This window comes from Jaculus jaculus, chromosome 4 (assembly GCF_020740685.1).
Source record: "Jaculus jaculus isolate mJacJac1 chromosome 4, mJacJac1.mat.Y.cur, whole genome shotgun sequence".
Taxonomy (NCBI): domain Eukaryota; kingdom Metazoa; phylum Chordata; class Mammalia; order Rodentia; family Dipodidae; genus Jaculus; species Jaculus jaculus.
Window position 1 is genome coordinate 121,478,152 of NC_059105.1, and position 19,406 is coordinate 121,497,557.

Below are 19,406 nucleotides of genomic sequence, written 5' to 3' on the forward strand. Positions count from 1 at the left end.
CGTGGTGAACGATATGATGTTTTCACCACACGTAAACATTGTGAAATGGCTTGATCAAATTATTTGGTTCAATTTTGTTGTCAACTTGATCAGATTAGGAATCAAGAAACATGTGTCTTGGGAGGGTTTGTGAGGGTGGTTTCCAGGAAGCTATAAGATGATATAAATCAACAATTATGCACTGTATTATTGGATGTATAGCTATAAAACTGAAAGGGAGCAGAAAGAAAATGGGACCATATTTTACTAGAATTAAGATGAAGTCAAATTGTTTTGTCAGTTAAAATCAACATTGTAATCCCAAAAGCAACCATTATGGAAATAACTTTTGAAAGTACTAAAAGTGGGCTGGAGAGATGCTTTAGTGGTTAAGGTGCTTGCCTGCAGAGCCTGACAACCCAGTTTTGACTCCCCAGTACCCACATGAAGCTAAATGCATGGGTGGCACATGCATCTGGAGTTTGTTTGCAGCACCTGGAGGCCCTGGCGTGTCTATTCTCTCCATCTGTCTCTCTCTGTCTCTCTACTTGCAAATAAATAAATTTTAAAAATATTTAAAGTAGTTGGGATATGGCTTAGTGGTTATAGGCATTTGCTTAACATATTAAAAGTAATTAACACAGAATTAAAATTGAATACTAGAAATTATTTATTTAGGGGCTGGAGAGATGGATCAGTGAGTGCTTAAGGCACTTGCCTGCAAAGTCTAACCACCTGGGTTCAATTTCCCAGTACCCATGTAGGGTGAGATGCACAAAGTGGTGCATGCATCAAGTTCATTTGCAGCAGCTGGAGGCCCTGGCAAGCCTGTTCTGTCGGTCTCTCCTCTATCTCTCTCTGCTTGTAAACAAATAAAAATTTTTATAAAAAAGAAACTATGGGCTGGAGAGATGGCTTAGCGGTTAAGGGCTTGCCTGTGAAGCCTAAGGACCCCAGTTCGAGGCTTGATTCCCCAGGACCCACATTAGCCAGATGCACAAGGGGGCACACGTGTCTGGAGTTCGTTTGCAGTGGCTGGAGGCCCTGGTGTGCTCATTCTCTCTCTCTCTGTCCCTCTCAAATAAATAAATTTAAAAAAACAGAAAAAAAATTAAAAAAAAAAGAAACTATTTATTTAACACAAAAGTAGGCAGTCAAATCTCTATCACAGCTTCCAAGGCTCAGGGTCCACTGTGGAAGAGGTGGCAGAAAGAATGTAAGAGTTTAAGGAAAGGCAGGACTACTTACAATGCAATTTTCCACACACAAAATGGCCTCAATATCCATGACCTCACAGTGCCTGGCACTACCTACACAAGACCTTCATAATAGGAGGAAAAGATGATGATGTCAAAATGAAAGGGGACTAATTGAGAAGGGTAGGGGATATGATGGATATATGAGTGGGAGAGTAGGGGAGGGGAGGGAAATATCATTGTTTATTGTCTATAATTATGGAAGCTATCAACAAAAATAATTTTTTTAAGTAGGCAGTCAAGAAGAAGAAAATAAAGAACAACCTAATGAAAATGCAGAGATTACCACATTGTATTCAAAGAGAAAAATAAGATCTAATCTTTTTGTTTTATTCATTTTATTTTACTTTTTTTTTTTTTTCTGTTTGAGACAGGATCTCATGTAACCAAGGATGACCTTGAACTTCTGATCTACCAGACTCTGCCTTACAAAAGTGCTGGAATTACAAATATGTGTCATCTTACCCAGCCTCTAATCTTGTCTGTAACAGACTCAGCTTTGATCCAAAATATAACAGGTAGGAAATAAAATGATGGGAAAAGACATTCCTTACAAGCAGTAACCAAAGAACAGGGGGAGTGTTATAATGAGTTAAGTAATGTCTCCCCCAAATTCATGTCTTCCAGAAACCTATACATGTGAGCTTTAAGCCTATATTTTGAAAATAATCTCAAAATGTTATCAGGGTTAGATGAGGTTATACTGAATTATACTGACCCAGAGCCACACGGGGAGAATGGTTGCTAACAGAGGTAGAGATCAGTGGGATATGTCCACATGAGAAGAAATTCCAAGCACTGCTGGTCTCCACCAGGCAAGAGGAAGTGGCAGATAAGGGTTCTCTAGGGGCTTGGGAGTACGCCTGGCCCTGCTGACAGCATGTTCTTTTGGGCTTCCAGGCAGGACTATGAGACAATCAATTTCTGTTGTTTGGAATCACTCACTTTATGGTAATTTATTATTTATTATGGTACACCTAAAAAATCTAACACAACCAGATTGGAGAGATGGCTTAGCAGTTAAGGTGTTGCCTGGGAAGCCTAAGTATTCAGGTTTGATTCCTCAGTACCCATGAAAGCCAGATGCATAAAGTGGCGCATGTGTCTGGAGTTTGTGACCATTTTTTTTCCTCTCTCTCAAATAAATAAACAAAAATATTTTTTATAAATATATTTTATTTATTTATTTCAGAGAGAGAAAGAGAGAGAGAATGGGCACGCCAGGGCCTCCAGCCACTGCAAACGAACTCCAGACGCATGTGTCCCCTTGTGCATCTGGCTAACACGAGTACTAGAGAGTCAAATCAGTGTCCTTTGGCTTTGCAGGCAAATGCCTTGTGGTGGTTTGATTCAGGTGTACCCCAAAAACTTAGGTGTTCTAAATGCTAGTTTCCCAGCTGATGGGTATTTGGGAATTAATGCCTCCTGGAGGAAGTATATTGTTGGGGGTGGGCTTATGGATATTATAGCCAGTTTCCCCTTGCCAGTGTTTGGCACACCCTCCTGTTGCTATGGTCCACCTTATGTTGGCCAGGGGGTGATGTCCACCCTCTGCTCATACCATAGTTTTCCCTGCCATTGTGGAGCTTCCCCTTGAGTCTGTAAGCCAAAATAAATCTCTTTTTCCCAGAAGCTGCTTTTGGTTGGGAGATTTCTATCAGCAATGTGAACCAGACTGCAACATGCCTTAACCACTAAACCATCTCTCCAGGCCAAATAAAAAGATATTTTTAAAAATCTAACACAACCTGGCTGGAGAGATGGCTTAGTGGTTAAGTGCTTGCCTGTGAAGCCTAAGGACCCCAGTTCGAGGCTCGATTCCCCAGGACCCACATTAGCCAGATGCACACGTCTGGAGTTCAGTTCCAGTGGCTGGAGGCCCTGGCATGCCCATTCTCTCTCTCTACCTCTTTCTCTCTCTGTCTGTTGCTCTCAAATAAATAAATAAATAAAAATAAACAAAAAATTTCAAAACATCTAACACAACCATCTATATTATAACAAAAATAGACCTTATATAAAAAATATTGTTAGAAAAAATATTGGTACAGCCAAAATAGATGTTAAGAATAATGTATCAGAAAGATGTAACAATTAAAATAAAAATATAGGGCTGGAGGGATGGCTTAGCAGTTAAGGCATTTGCCTGCAAAGCCAAAGGACCCAGGTTCGATTCCCCAGAACCCATGTCAGTCAGCTGCACAAGGGGCCACACACTTCTGGAATTCATTTGCAGTGGCTGGAGGCCCTGGTGCACCCATTCTCTCCCTTTCTCTGCCTCCCTCTCTCCTCCCTTCCTCTTTCTCTGTCAAATAAGTAAATAAATAAAAATAAAAATATGCCTTATGATCTAGCTCTTACAGAAGTAAAAGCTGGCAGAATTAAAGTAAGAGTTATATAATTCAACACTTTTAGTTATAATCTTCAAGGCCATACTTAAAATAATTACAATTAGAGCTGAAGAGATGGCTTAATGGTTAAAGTACTTACCTGTGAGGACTTAGGATCCAGGTTTGATTGCCCAGTACCCAGGTAAGCCAGATGCATATGGTAGTGTATGCATCTGGAGTTTGTTTGTAGCAGCCAGAAGCGCTGATGTGCTCATTCACTTTTTCTCTAATAAATAAACACATAAATAAATTAAAACAATGAGAATTATTAGTTATAAAACTAAACGAATCTTGCCAGATATGATTACAAATGTCTTTAATCCCAGCACTCTGAGGCTGATGTATGAGGATTGCCATGAGTTCAAGGCCAGCATGGGGCTACAGAGTAACTTCCAGGCTAGAGTGAGACCCTGCCTCAGAAAAAACAACAAACCCCTAACAAAACTTGAGCAGTTCTACCAACAAATGTACTCTAATTAGCATATATAGAAGATTACACCCAACAAAAAGAGAATACACATTCTTGTCAAGCATACATGAAATGTTGCCACAGACTACATGCCATGCCACACATCAAGTCTTAGTAAACACAAAAGGATTGAAAACATACTGTGGTGTTTTGAATGTAAAATGTACTTCTGTAGCAGACGGATTCAAGTTCGCTGAGATGAACTTCCAGACCAGACATGGTTAAGGAGGAAAGGATTTATTGAAGCTTACTGATCCAGGGGAAGTTCTATAATGGCAGAAGAAGCTGGCCTGCTTTCAATGGACCAAACACAGAGAGAGAAGCACAAGCCTAAAGCCACATAGCATAGCATGCTTCAGGAACTCCAGCTAGGCACACTTAGCATATCTTTAGATTGAAATCTGAAACCCACCACCACACCTTAAGTCGCCCAGTGACATGCCTCCAGCCAGGTGGCTGCAGATACAAACTACAAACTAATAAAAAACTGAATATATTGGGGGCCAACTATTCAAACCACCACACCTTCATAACCTTGTGTTTGTGATTAAGCCTCCTACTTAGCCCCCAGTTGGTGGCATCTTTAGAAAGTGGAGCTTTGCTAGAGTTGGTGGAAGGCCTTTGGATAAAGCTAGCTCACTCATGCTACTTACTCCCAGCTCATGTGATAAGATGTGACACCTGGATGTCTGTCCTGCCCTGCTTTCCCTTCCATTATAAAACTTTCCTGGAAACTGTAAACCTAAAAAAACTCTTTCCTGAGCCGGGCGTGGTGGCACATGCCTTTAATCCCAGCACTCGGGAGGCAGAGGATCACTGTGAGTTCGAGGCCACCCTGAGACTACATAGTGAATTCCAGGTCAGCCTGGGCTAGAGTGAGACCCTACCTGGAAAAACCACAAAAAAAAAGAAAAAACAAAACTCTTTCCTTCCAAGAACTGCTTCTGGTCAGGTGATTTGTCCCAGAAATAAGAAGGTAAATAACACACACGAAGTATTCCCTATGACCACAATCAATTTGATTTAATTTATTTATTTGAGAGAGAGAAAGAGGCATATAGATAGATAGAAAGAAAGAGAGGGAGACAGAGAATGGGTGTGCCCAGACCTCTAGCCACTGCATACAAACTCTAGACATGTGCCACTTTGTGCATTTGGCTTGTGTGGGGCCAGGGAATCAAACCTGAGCTTCACCTTAACCACTAAGCCATCTTTCCAGCTCATGACCACAATCAATTTAAATAACATATCAATAGCAGAAAGAAAAATTAAAAATCCTTAAACATCTGAAACTTAATACATGAGTACATGAGCACAATAACTTGTGGTCAGAGAAGAGCACACATTTTCTTATGTGTGATTGTGTGGGTCCATGTTAGAAGGCTTGCAAAGTTTGGGGCTGGTGAAATGGCTTAGCAGCTAAGGTGTTTGCCTGCAAAGCTTAAGTACCCTGGTTCGATCCCCCAGGGCCCATGTAAGCCAGATGCACAAGGGGCGCATGTGTCTGGAGTTTGTTTGCTGTGGCTGGATGCCCTGGCACACCCACTCTCTCTTCCTCTCTATCTGACTCTCTCTCTCAAATAAATAAATAAACGGATAAAAAAAGATAGTTTGCAAAGTTCGACTGCGTGCTTGTGGACAGCACCTCTTGAACAGTAAGTGAAAAGATTCATGCTCATGAAAGAATAGCCCTGCTCTACAGAGTCTGGTTTCCTTCTAACAAAAGTTATTATTTTTAGGGCTGGACAGATGGCTTAGCAGTTAAGTGCTTGCCTGTGAAGCCTAAGAACCCCGGTTCGAGGCTCGATTCCCCAGACCCAGGTGCACAAGGGGGCACACGCATCTAGAGTTCGTTTGCAGTGGCTGGAAGCCCTTGCGCGCCCATTCTCTCTGTATCTGCCTCTTTCTCTGTCTGTCGCTCTCAAATAAATAAATAAAATAAACAAAAAAATTAAAAAGTATTATTTTTAGTCTATGATGTAAGTACACCATCTAAACTTGATAACTTCCTACTTATGGAAAGTTTATTATATACCAGGTATGTGCTAGGCAAATACATGCGTTTCATTCTCAAGATTGTTACACTATCAAGCCATCCTGTTGCCTTGAGACACAAAGGGAATCATTTTCACATCTGAGTCATTAGTGCAGGCCTGGCTGACCTGAATTATTTGTCTTTCTGTCATGCTACTTGTGCAGGGTTACAAGTCCAGAAACTACCACCTACAGAAGAAAATGGCTCTAGACTCTGTCATCCTTACCGGGCTTCTCCACATACCTTTGGGCTGGAATGAAGATCTGCCCCCAAACATACCTCAGGGCTTGACTCCAAGATCTGTCCATAGTGACAGGTCCCCTTGTAGCAGGGATCTGCCGCTAGGGGCTCACGTTGCAAACTCAATTTTAAATTTTTTTAATGAAAGTTTTTTATTTTTTAATTTTAAATCTTTTTACTTTATTTTTATTTATTTATTTGAGAGAGAGAGAGAAAGAGGCAGGGAGAGAGAGAGAGAGAGAGAGAGAGAGAGAGAGAGAGAGAGAGAGAGAATGGGCGTGCCAGGGCCTCCAGCCACTGCAAATGAACTCCAGACACATGTGCCACCTTGTGCATCTGGTTTACATGGGTCCTGGGGAATTGAACCAGGGTCCTTTGGCTTTGCAGGCAAAAGCCTTAGCCACTAAGCCATCTCTCCAGCCCTCAATTTTAATTTTAATTGGGCCATTACATTCAAACTACCACAGAACTGTAGCTCTTAGAAGTGGGTATTTCTTCTTTTCTGTTTTTGTTTGAGGTAGGGTCTCGCTCTCTAGCCCAGGCTGACCTGGAAATTCACCACGTAGTTTTAGGGTGGCCTGGAACTCACAGTGATCCACCTATCTCTGCCTCCTGAGTGCTGGGATTAAAAGCGTGTGCCACCATGCCCGGTTTAGAAGTGGGTACTTCTAAGGGCAAGAAGAATAAAGAATGAGACAAGACCTTGAGCTGTGGATTCTGTCTGTCGTTGGGCCTTCTGGAGGGGGGCGTTATGGAGGGACGGGGTAGGTTCCTCGTTCTTCCTCCTGGATGTGTGTATTTCTGTGTTCTCACACTACACACAGTGTCAAGTGCCTTGCTGCGTCTCTTCTCTGACAATTGGAAGAACCCTATTCCTAAACTGCTTGCTGAGTATAGATCCACCCTCCCCTCCAGGAATTTTCTGGATGAACAAGTTCAAGCTGTCGTTATGAAGGGACAAGAACACCCTGTGACCAGGTTTAGGAGGTGCAAACTGGACAGGAAAAAATCCATACAGATACAGTGTACTAATTTTGAATTCCTTATGTGGCATGTGCATGCCCTTGAATTTCTGGTCCTCCTGCTTCTAGCTCCTAAGAGATGGGATTAGGCCTAGTATATTCTGTGCTGCAGATGGAACCCTGGCCTAGGACCGGCTAGACGAGCACTCTACCCATTGCGGGGCATCTCCTGTGGTTTGCACGCGTCTGGGCCGGGAGGAAGACCCGGGGAAACTGCAGACAGGGATCTTCCTCAAGCACCGTGTCTGGCTCTGCCGGGGCCTGGACTCCCTCTGGGCGTCCGCACTCGCCGCGCTGCCCATCGCCCACCGCCAGCCGGGCGGGTCCAGGGCGGGTGTCGGGACGCGGGGAATCACGGGGCGGAGGCGGGGCCCCGGCGGCGGCGGGCGCGGCATCTGGGCGGCCTGGGGGCGGCGCCGCGGGGAAGGGACGGCCGCGGCGACGCGAGGCCGGCGGGACACGCGGAGCCACCGCGTCGCGGGCTTCCTGCGGCGGCTGAGCCCTGGCCGGGCGCGCGCCCATCGCCATGTACTCCTTCGTGGTGCGCGACGAGAACAGCAGCGTCTACGCCGAGGTGTCCCGGCTGCTGCTCGCCACGGGCCACTGGAAGAGGCTGAAGCGAGACAACCCCAGGTTCAACTTGATGCTGGGCGAGCGAAACCGGCTGCCCTTCGGGAGACTGGGTGAGCCTCCGCGGGCCCGCGCCCTCGCCCTGCGGCCCGGGAGCGAGCGGGCGGGCGCTTTTGTTTTTAAGGTCGTAAATCCTCCCTCCGCGAGGCGGATCGGGAACGGATCCGGTGAGACGCAGCCCTATGGCTTTCCAAGCCTCCGTTCTCCCGAGCTGGGTGAGGGACAATGACCTGCCCCTGCAGCTCGGGGAGGTGGGCTGCGGTCCGGCTGCCACACTGCAGCGTTTCGCCCCCGGCACTCTCTCCCGCGCGGTGAAGGGGGAGTTGTCGGTATTGAAACCCTTGAGCATTCTGCTTCTCGGGGGAGGACGTTTGGGAAAGACCTGCATGCAAAAAGGTCGGGCTTCCAGGGAAGGCTGGAGTGCAGGGGTGCCTGGATTTAGCTTTTCCTTAGCTTCACCAAAATCGTGCTTTCACAATTGTGCATGAGTGGAGGTTTCACGGTAACCTTGGTTCCTCTCTGTCGCTGCCCTCCTCTCTGGGAGCAGTGCCACTCACAATATATGAAGCTGGCTTGGCACCACCCTATTCACGCACTTGCCCGCGAAGAGGCAGGGACTCCTTTTTAAATGACGTAATCTAGAAGTCATCTAGATGTGTTCAGCTCATTTTCTACCTGTGCCAAGTCTATTCCTCGCCACACAATCATTTAGAAAGGACTGCCCTTCCCTGGGTCCCCTTGCCAAGACTCCCCTGGGGTGGGGCAGTTGTATTCCAAGAACAGAAGGGGAGAAACGATGCCGATGCCGAAGTGTCATCTTCATCTGCTTCCTTGAAAGGCTCACCGAGAGCAGGGTTCTATGTCCCAAGAGAGAAGGGTTTTCAGAAATAGGTGTTGAATGAGACTACGCTAAAAGTAGGTACAGTGACATTGACCATTGGTCAGCTCACTTAAAAAAACTGGGTGAAAAAAAAAACAAAACTGGGTGAGATTGCAACTATGTCAAATAAAGTATAATAGTTTGAGAAATGAAAGCATGTTGAGGCATAACATAACTACATTTTCCCCTTTGATATAGCCTAGAGACAACTTTTCATCATTATATGAAGTTTATATTATACAGTGGTGAACCCACGGAGAGACTAGCAGGAATACCCATAAATTTCAGGACACCAAGAATGTGTCTGGACGTTGATTTCTTTTGCTAAACTATTTCCTGAAGAAGCTCTCAGCAAAGAAAAAATAAAAACTTTCCTGAAGAAGATAAAACAGCTGCTTGTAATTGAATAGTTATTTCTTTCGTACTTTGGCCTCTTCCCTGACTTGTATGATGTCCTCTTGGGTCTTGGCAGTGTCTAGCTATCGGAGCTTAGATGGAATGAACCCACCAAAGGCTCTGCCCAGGCCAAAGCAGAGGAAGCTGGCACTGTTGTGTTGCTCAAGCCTACAGAATGGAAACAGAACCTGCAGGGGCCTAACCCTAAGTAGGTGCCACAAATTCAGTGGATGATCAACAAGCATTTGGCTTTTTACTGGAAAGAAAACTATCCCCAGCAGAGTGGTTATACACACTCACTGTTAGTGGTATTTCTTTATCTTTTCCTTAAAGCAGGCTGCATAAAATCCAAAGGAAAAACTTACAGGTCAGCCAAAGGTTCAGGAACACCAGTGCCTGAGGAACAGAAGATAGCTGCAGGTTAGGTGTGTGTCAAGTCTGCTTACTCCAGGGAGAGAAGCCAGGGCAGGCCTGGAACTTTTGCTTTGCTTATATGCAGATGAATTATTGTTACCTCTGATATCTACTCAATTCTTTTGGTTTAATTTTACATCTATTTATTTATTTATTTGTTCTTCAAGGTAGGGTCTCACTAAGGCCCAGGCTGACCTGTAATGCACTATGTAATCTTGGGCTGAATTTATAGCAATCATAATACCTCTGCCTCCTGAGTGCTGGGATTGAAAGTGTGTACCACTAGGTTTGGCTCAATCTTAGTTTTGTCCCTAATTTTTTTTATGATTTTTAAGCAATTTGAAAAAATATATATTTTTGTATTCTTTCAGCCCTAGTTGTACTTTTTAATTTAATTGAATAAATTTATTTTTTGTCTTGCTGGGGAGTGAACCCAGGGCCTCAAATATGCTGAGCATATACTCTGCCAGCACTGATCTACATATACCCTAGCCTGCCCACCCTCCCCGCTCTGATTTTGTAGAGAAAAAGTTTGTAATAAGAGCTGATGAAATGGGTCTCCCTGTGGAATAATAACAATAAAGCTAAGGGGTTTCTGACATTTTATTTTATTTTTTCTCAATTTTTATTAACATTTTCCATGATTATAAAAAGTATCCCATGGTAATACCTTCCCAACCCCCACCCCCCCACTTTCCCCTTTGAAATTCCATTCTCCATCATATCCCCTCCCCATCTCAATCAGTCTCTCTTTTATTTTGATGTCATGGTCTTTTCCTCCGGTTTCTGACATTTTAGCCACGGCCTTCCCACTACCTTTCTTTACTTTCTAGTGACCCTGCTGGAAGCTCACAGTGGTTGGCATGCTGAGACCAATAGTGAAGTCTGCCTGTCTATCTATCTGTCTTTCTTTCTTTTTTGTTTTTGGGTTTTTGAAGCAGGGTCTCACTCTAGCCTAGGCTGACCTGGTACTCACTCTGGGCTTAAACTCATGGCATTCCTCCTACCTCAGCCTCCTGAGTGCTATGATTATAGGTAATTTTGCCTTTTTTTGTTTTAATTTTAAAAAATATTTAGTTTATTTGAGAGAGAGAGGCAGGTAGGGAGAGAGATTGGACATGCCAGGGCCTTTAACCACTGCTAACAAACTCTAGATGCATGTGCCACCCTGTGCATCTGGCTTTATGTGGGTGCTGGGGAATTGAATCTGGGTCCTTTGGCTTTGCAGCATGCGCCTTAACTGCTAAGCAATCTCTCCAGCCTTTTTTGATCTTTGTAGAAGGCTAGGGCAGAGATGTAGAGAGTGTATAGACAGATGACAGATTAGAAGTCTGTGTGGTAAGCCAGTGGAGAGTGTAGTAAGGGGTCAAGGAAATGTGAAATGGAGAGTAATGCTAATACTCTTCACCCTAACAAGAAAAAACAAAGGCAGCCATGGTCATGGCAGACCCTATAGTGTTGGTATTATGGCATCCACCATGGGGAGGGTGGGAGTTGCTAGTGAGATATTGAGAGGGCAAAGAACCTTGTGGGATTCAGAAACAAAATTAATCTGTTTTTAATAATCAGCGTGAAATGGAGAAAGAAAAGCTGGGCATGACACATCTGTTCTCCTGCACACTGGTGTTGACATTGCTGCTTCTACCTGTCCTGTTTCCCTTCTCAGCCTTTTCTTTCCTTATAGGTCATGAGCCTGGGCTGTTACAGCTGGTGAATTACTACAGGGGGGCGGACAAACTGTGCCGCAAGGCTTCTTTAGTGAAGTAAGTGTTCTTTAAGACCTCAGTTTCCAATGTTTTACATAAATCGTTTTAGCTTGTATCCTGAAGCACTTAGGCCAAAATGTGGGATTATTTAAAGGGAAAAGTACTGTTTTCTAAACCACAGTTTCCTCTAGGTTGCTTTGCTTGCCATTCGTGGCAATGCTGGGTGGTGTTTGGTAAAGCCCATCTGTCTCCTAGGTGATGTTCCTGAGAAGCAAAGCCTAACTCCAGGGTTCTTGTGCAAGTGATTTCTTGAGGGCAGGGGGAAGGTTCTCAAGGCAAGCCTATTTGGAAGACAAGTAAGCAGGATAAGTGCAGGGTGAGGTAAGAGCCAAGCAAAGAGGTGGTTTTACCCCTAAAGCTAGAGTAGATGGTATTTCCAAGTGGTCACATTTTGAAGCAAGATCACTAAGCTTCCATGCTCCAGTATTGGTTAGCCAGTGGCTATGAGGAAAGGTAGAGGCATAAACTTATAGTCATTTCTGGGCAGGAGTTGGTCCCTGTAGAAAGCCATATATAAACAGTCCTCAGTTCTCACAACAACCAAGAGTCCTTCAGAGAAGATAGTTGGACAGGGTATAACAAGATATGCTCCAATATCCATGACCTGGCAGATGGGGTATGACTAGATACTTCAAGGACAGTATTATAAAGTACAATTAGAATGAGAAAGTATTACACAGTGATTACAATCAAAGATTAACACCTTGGGTTTTAGCTTTAGCTCTTCAAAGGATCCCATTAGTGGGCAGATCCCTTTATCTCTCTAAGCCTTTGAACCTCCCTCATAAATCAGTTATGAGGATTAAACAAGGAGACTGGTAAGAAGTGTACATAGAACAGTGGCCTGGTACCTTGTGAGTGTTTGTGCTTTAACTTTCTTCTCTGTCAATTGGATATAATGGTAGTAACTATGTCAGGGATATTGTGGGGATTAATTTGAATTCCTTATGTGAAGGCTTTGAAGAATGCCTGTCTCATATAGTTTGCAATGCATAAGTGAAACATTTTTATTAATACTATTTTTGCTGTCATTTCAATGTGGAAACACTAAGTGTGGACCCTAAAATTTAGGGTTGTCATTGGTCTCCAGGATTATTTCTATGTAACTAGTAAGCATATGTATAGCCAAACTGATCCTTCCAGTAAGGAGACCTTGGGAGACATGACTTGATGGTTGGGTGCTCATAAGAACATTTCTACTTTTTGTGCACTTTGCTGGCCCTGTTAACTTTCCCATTCTGTCTTGTCCATGGTGGGTTTTCAGGCCAGAAGTTGATGTTAGATATCTTCCTGGATTGTTTTCCACCTTTTTTTTTTTTTTTTTTTTTTTTTGAGGTGGGGTCTCACTCTGGCCAGGCTGACCTGGAATTCACTATATAGTCTCAGGGTGGCCTTGAACTCATGGCAATCCTCCTACCTCTGCCTCACGAGTGCTGGGATTAAAGGTATGTGCCACCATGCCCAGCTACACTCAATTTTTTGAGGTAGTCTCTTATTTGAATGTGGAGCTTGCTGATTTTAGTTAGCTAGCTTGTCCTAGAGATTCCTTGTCTCTGCCTCCCGAGTACTATTACAGGTGGGCACCATGCCTATCCAGCATTTATGTGGGTGCCAGGGTGTTGCAGTCAGGTTCGCATTGCTGGCAGAAATCACTGACCAACAGCAGCTTGTAGGAAAAAAGGTTTATTTTAACTTACAGACTCGAGGAGAAGAAGCTCCATGATGGCAGGTGAAAACGATGGCATGAGCAGAAGGTGGACATCACTCCCTGGCTAACACAAAGTGGACAATAGCCACATGACAGTGTGCCAAACACTGGCATGGGGAAACTGGCGATAATACCCATAAGCCTGCCCCCAACAATACAGCACCTCCAGGAGGTATTAATTTCCCAAATCTCCATCAGCTGGGAACCTAGCGTTCAGAACACCTAAGTTTATGGGGTGGATACCTGAATCAAACCACCACATACTGTCCCTGACCCCCATAAGCTGATATCCATATATGATATAAAATACAATGAAAAAAAATACAATGAATTCAGCCCAACTTTAAAAGTTCCCATAGTTTTTTCAATCCTGATATGTTCAAACATCCTCATAATCCAAGGTCTTTCAACTGAGCCATAATACCAAAAAAAACTCCCCAAATCCCATAATAACACAGAGTAAACATTCATACTGCAAAAGATGGCAAAGAAATATTCAACCAATACAAAATCTCAACAGGGCAAACATCAAACTCTGTAGTTCCAAGTCCAACAACTCTAGTCAGTGACAAGTCTCCAAGTCTGATAATTCTAACCAGCAACAAATCTCTGGTATTCTAATTCCACCCCTCCAGCTAGGCTACTCACAATCCTGGAAAACTTCATCCAGGGCCAGCAGCTTTCCTTGGCAGCTATCTCGTGGTCCCAGCATCTCCACTGGGTCTCCACTGCAACCCATGGTTCATCCTCACAGCTCTATTGGGTCTACATGCAGGCATCCAGCAAATCTGCTTCACACTGCCCATGGCCATTTCCAAAACACAAGATGGTGTTGCAAAGTCAATGACCCTCTCTTTCCTGTATTTCTTATATTCCATATTACCAGGTAGGGTGCCAATTTGTTAATCCAGGGGGGAATAAACAGACTTTGAAGAATAGGACTCTCTGAGCATTCAGGCTCCTTCCAAGAAGTGTACATTCTTCCTGTTTCCCCAATATCAAAGGTTGTAATCGCTCATACAATTGCAGCTGAACAGGCAGTAGCTTCAGCTCAGAGATTTCATTTTTCTGTGCCACATCCCTGCGCACACATCAATCTGTTTCTATGCACTGTAACCCTGCACACGTTTTCAGGACATGGGCCTAACAGCAAACCTCTCACACAAACTGCTTCTAGCCTAGTTCAAACAAAGCTCATACACACACACACACACACACACACACACACACACGTATGTATGTATGTATGTGTATATATATATATTTATACATGCATATATATATATATATATATATATATATAATTTACTTGAGAGAGAAAAAGAGGGGGGCCTCCAGCCATTGCAAACAAACTGCAGATGCATGTGCCCCCTTGTGCATCTGGCTTATGTGGGTCCAAGAGAGTCAAACTGGGATCCTTTGGCTTTACAGGCAAACATCTTAACTGCTAAACCATCTCTCTATCCCAAGGAAAGCTGTCTTTCACCCTCATTAGCCAAACCTCACAGTCCATAGTTCTTGATGCATTCAGGTCTTGCAACTCTGACCAGAATAGTCCATCAAGCTGTACTTACAGCACTGCAAGATGTCTCTCAGGCCAAGGTTTTAAATCAATCCACATTCTTTTTCAAAAGGCCAAAGCCACATAGTCAGGTGTTTAGCAGCAGTCCCACTCCTTGGTACCGCTTTACTGTTGCAGTCAGGTTTGCATTGCTGGTAGAAATCACCAACCAAGAGGAGCTTGTGGGGAAAAAAAAAAGGTTTATTTTAGCTTACAGACTTGAGGGGGTTGCTCCATGATGGAAGGGGAAAATGATGGCATAAGCAGAGGGTGGACATCACTCCCTGGCCAGCATAATGTGGACAATAGCCACAGGAGAGTGTACTAAACACTGGCAAGGGGAAACTGGCTATAACACCCATAAGCCTGCTCCCAACAATATGCTGCCTCCAGGAGGTGTTAATTCTCAAATTTCCATCAGCTTGGAACCTGGCATTCAGAACATATAAGTTTATAGGGGACACCTGAATCAAACCACCACACTGGGATATGAACTTAGGTCACCATGCTTGTGTGGCAAGCATTTTACTAACTGAGCTGTCTCCTCAGTCCATTGTGATGGGTTTTCATGACTCAGCAGCAACTGCTAAGGGAAAGTGAGGTTTCATGAAATCTTATGTGTTTAGAATGTAAAAAACTTTTTACTGGAATCAAGAGAAGAGAGGCGTGATTACTTATTCAGGTTACTGATTGAAAATTTTGTAAAATATTCAATCTCTTATGGATTTTTCTCTAAAGACAAAGGTGTGATTTTTCTTCTGCAATTAGCAAGCAGAGTATGCTGTGAAATGATATTCTACACATTTGTATATTCAGCAACTATACTGGGTCAGAGAGAGCCCAGGGCTGGCATCATGACCAGGTCTAACAAGATATCCATGACCCTTAAGATTGCCACTGTGGCTGGGCGTGGTGGTGCATGCCTTTAATCCCAGCACTGGAGAGACAGAGGTTGGAGGATTGCTGAGAGTTTGAGGCCACCCTGAGCCTATATAGTGAGTTCAGGTCACTGGACTAGCGTGAGACCCTATCTCGAACCCCCCCCCCAAAAAAGTGCCACACTGAACCCAGTGTTCCATCTGTAAAATGTGGCTAGATGGTGGTGACTATACCTATTCTTTGACCCACAGTGACATGTCATGTGATCTGTGATGGCATTTGTAAACGATGATATATGATCTGTGCAGGCAGAGTGTGGTCACTGTCCTTACCAGCTGCTTTCACTCTCTTGTGTCCCTCAAAAGGCTGTAGTAATCTTAGGATATGGTGGTTCTCTTTTGTCAGTCTCTCTCTATTTATGTTGCATGAAAGAACCCTAGAGAGTAATGTCCCTTATTTTATACAACAGATTGGTAGCTTTGAGAAGTCACCTTTGTTGTCTGAGGTCATAGCAGTTCATGTTGAGTCAGAATGTTTCAAATCTGTCCAGATAATACAGTGTGACTAGGCATGCCTGACAGGGCTTCTGGAGTCTTGATGAGGTTCTACATGGGATCTCAGACAGTCCACTCATCCTTCCTGTTACTTCAGGAGTTTCAGAAACTCATCACAAATCCAAGGCCACAGTCTAAGAACCCTGGTGGGCTTCCTTCTCCTGGCAGTATTGGAGATGTTCTTTTTATTATTATTTTGTTGATATTTTTATAAAAAGTTTGTACTTTTGGACCCCCTTGCCCCATCTCCAATTCTGCTGAGGGTCTTCTTCAGTAGCGTTAATGAAAGAGACGTTCTTATTCTTTTGTGAGCTTTATTTCTTGCTAGATGTGGCTAAAACTCCTTTTATGATAGCTTCTCAAATAGGCAGCTGAAGAAAGAGAACAAATGCCAGGGACTTCCTGCAGAGCCTGGTGTTCATTCTATATAGGAAGTGAGGACTCCCAAATGAAGGTCATTTTACAGACCAGAGCTGTCCAACAGAAATAGAACAGTAGCCACACATGGAAACAGGTACAAGTTCAATTAAATTGAGCTGTTTTATTTACATTAATGTGAAAAATTGGGGTAATGATGTAGATCAATGGCAAAATACTTGCTTAGCAACGAAAAGCCTTGGATTTGATCCCCAGCATCAAGAAGAAGGAAAAATAAGAAAGCTCTAAAGTATTGTTCTTTCTTTCTTCTTCTTTCTTTTTTTTTTTTTTTTTTGGTTTTACAAGATAGATAGGGTCTTGCTGTAGCCCAGACTGATGTGGAATTTACAATGTAGTCTCAGGGTGGCCTTGAACTCATGTTAATCCTCTGACCTCTGCCTCCCAAGTCTTGGGATTAAAGGTGTACACCACCATGCCTGGCTAGTATTATCCTTTTGATATGTTTTTTTTTTAAAGATTTTATATTTACTTATTTATTTGAGGCAGAGAGAGAGAGAGAGAGAGAGGGAGAGAGAGAAAGAGAATGGGCACCCCAGGACTTCTAGTTACTGCAAACAAACTCCAGATGCACATGCCACCATGTGCATCTGGCTTATGTGGGACCTGAAGAATCAAACCTAGGTCCTTTGGCTTCGCAGGCATGTGCCTTAACCTCTAAGCCATCTCTTCAGCCCTTGATATGCTTTTAATGTATAAAAACAAAATAGTCTTCCATTTTTCATTCTGAGTCCTCAAAATATGATGTGTGTTTTAAAATTGTACCATGCCTTAGTTCAGAAACTAAATTTTTATTGGAGACTCTGAATTTTAATTTCGTAAAAATTTATGGTTGGAAAAGTAAATTTATATAACTAAGTCATTCCTATATGTAAAAGTTTTTCAGTAGTTGAATTGCACCAAAAGTCATTCCCCTTTTATGTCTGTATATACACATTGAAAAAATTCTTTTCTTTGTTTTTATTTTATTTTATTTTTTGGTTTTTCAAGGCAGGGTCTTACTCTAGCTCAGGCTGGCTTGGAATTCACTGTGTATTCTCAGGATGGCCTCAAACTCACAGTGATTCTCCTACCTCTGCCTCCCGAGTGCTGGGATATAAAGTGTGCACCACCATGCCTGGCTCTGTTTTTATTTTTTGAGGCAGTATCTCACTCTATCCCAGGCTGACTGGAATTCACTGTGTAGCCCAGACTGGGCTCAAACTCATAATGAGCATCCTACCTCAGTCTTTGAGTACTGGACTAAAAGTGTGTGCCCCCAAGCCCAGCTAAAACTGATTTAGTTTTAAAGAATTTGGCTTTGAAGCAAAAGCATATCATTTGCAAAATTGTGTCCAAGTAAAGTAAATTCCAACTCTGTGTCAGCTCAGTATTATTGATATTGGATTCAAAAGGGTATTAAACATATTTTAAGTAACTCTAAGTTACTTTTCTAAATGTTTTAGTTTATTTCAGCCAGTTTTCATAATGCATCTTTTGTATCTCATTGTGTGATGAATTTGTAAAATCATCATTATTAATTTATATTATGAAATTGGAACACAAACTATCATACCTGTTTGAATTCATTACAATAAGGTTTTCTTAGTCAAGTATAGTGGCACATTCCTTTAATCCCAGCTCTCAGGAGGCAGAGGTAGAAGGATTGCTGTGAGTTTGAGGCCAGCCTGGTTTTAGCCTGGGCTAGAATGAGCTGAAAACCACTAACACCCACTCCCCCACACAAAAAAGAAGAAAATGAAAAGAAAACCAATAAGGCCTTCTTTTCCCTTCCATGGAGCTATAAATTTGTGCATATGCGATGTGGGTATATGTGAGATAATATAAATGGCACTATTATTTTTTAAATCTTTGATTATTGAATGAAAATAATGATTTGGCAAGTATTCCTTTTATTTTGGGAACATATCAATTGGAGTTTACAGTAAATCTTTGTAGAACTCTTTCATCTCTCTATCAGTGAGAATTGGCAAAGAGCAGTGTTATTAAATTCATTGTCTTCTGTTGTGTTTTTTTCTTTCTTTCAGTAGTTTCACGAACTGGTAAATCATTGTAACATTTGCCAGTATATTCTATGCCTTTTCTTTTTTCTTTTTAAAGGCACACCTATAAAAAAAAAATTTTTTTTGTTAACTTTTTATTTGAGAGAGACAGAGAGAGAAAGAGGCAGATAGAGAGAGTGGGCGTGCCAGGGCCTCCAGCCACTGCAAATGAACTCCAGACGCATACGCCACTTTGTACATCTGGTTAATGTGGGTCGTGGGGAATCGAGCTTTGAACCGGGGTCCTTAGGCTTCACAGGCAAGCACTTAACCACTAAACCGTTTCTCAAGCCTTATTATAAGCCTTTTCAACAACTATAGCTAGGATACTTTTTATAGACACTGCTCCAGAAAATGGAGAAAACAAATGTTTTCAATATGTATATATAGTGCAATGAAGCAAATGTTTCCAACATGTATAGTGGAAAGAAGTGAAAAAAAATAGTCTTAAAATCTCAGCAAATCCACATTTAAAAAAATATTATTGAAATATTTATTTCTTTATTTAAGACAGAGAGAAAGAAGGAGGGAGAAAGAGAATGGGCCCACTAGGGCCTCTAGCCTCTTCAGATGAACTCCAGATATATGTGTGCCACATTGGGCTTCTGGCTTATGTGGGTTCTAGTGAATTGAACCCGGGCTCTTAAGCTTCACAGGCAAGTGCCTTAACTGCTCAGCCATCTCTCCAGACCTACATTTAGAAAAACTTTTTTTTAGTCATTAATTTGCAAGCAGAGAGAGCTAGAAAAG

The 19,406-nt window shown here is 42.8% G+C and overlaps 1 protein-coding gene across 3 annotated transcripts in view; it reads left to right on the top strand.

Moving 5' to 3' along the window:
* Positions 1 to 7,865: 7,865 nt before the first annotated feature.
* Ttl (tubulin tyrosine ligase) overlaps positions 7,866 to 19,406 on the top strand; it is a 47,811-nt gene continuing 36,270 nt past the window's right edge. For 2 of the 3 annotated variants that reach the window (XM_045147948.1, XM_045147949.1), the window contains exons 1-2: positions 7,866 to 8,074; positions 11,378 to 11,474. In XM_045147948.1, the coding sequence (XP_045003883.1) occupies positions 7,918 to 8,074; positions 11,378 to 11,474 (254 nt within the window). In that variant the 5' untranslated portion in view covers positions 7,866 to 7,917. The remainder of the gene's footprint in view (positions 8,075 to 11,377; positions 11,475 to 19,406) is intronic. The other variant, XM_004669776.3, reaches the window with a different exon arrangement.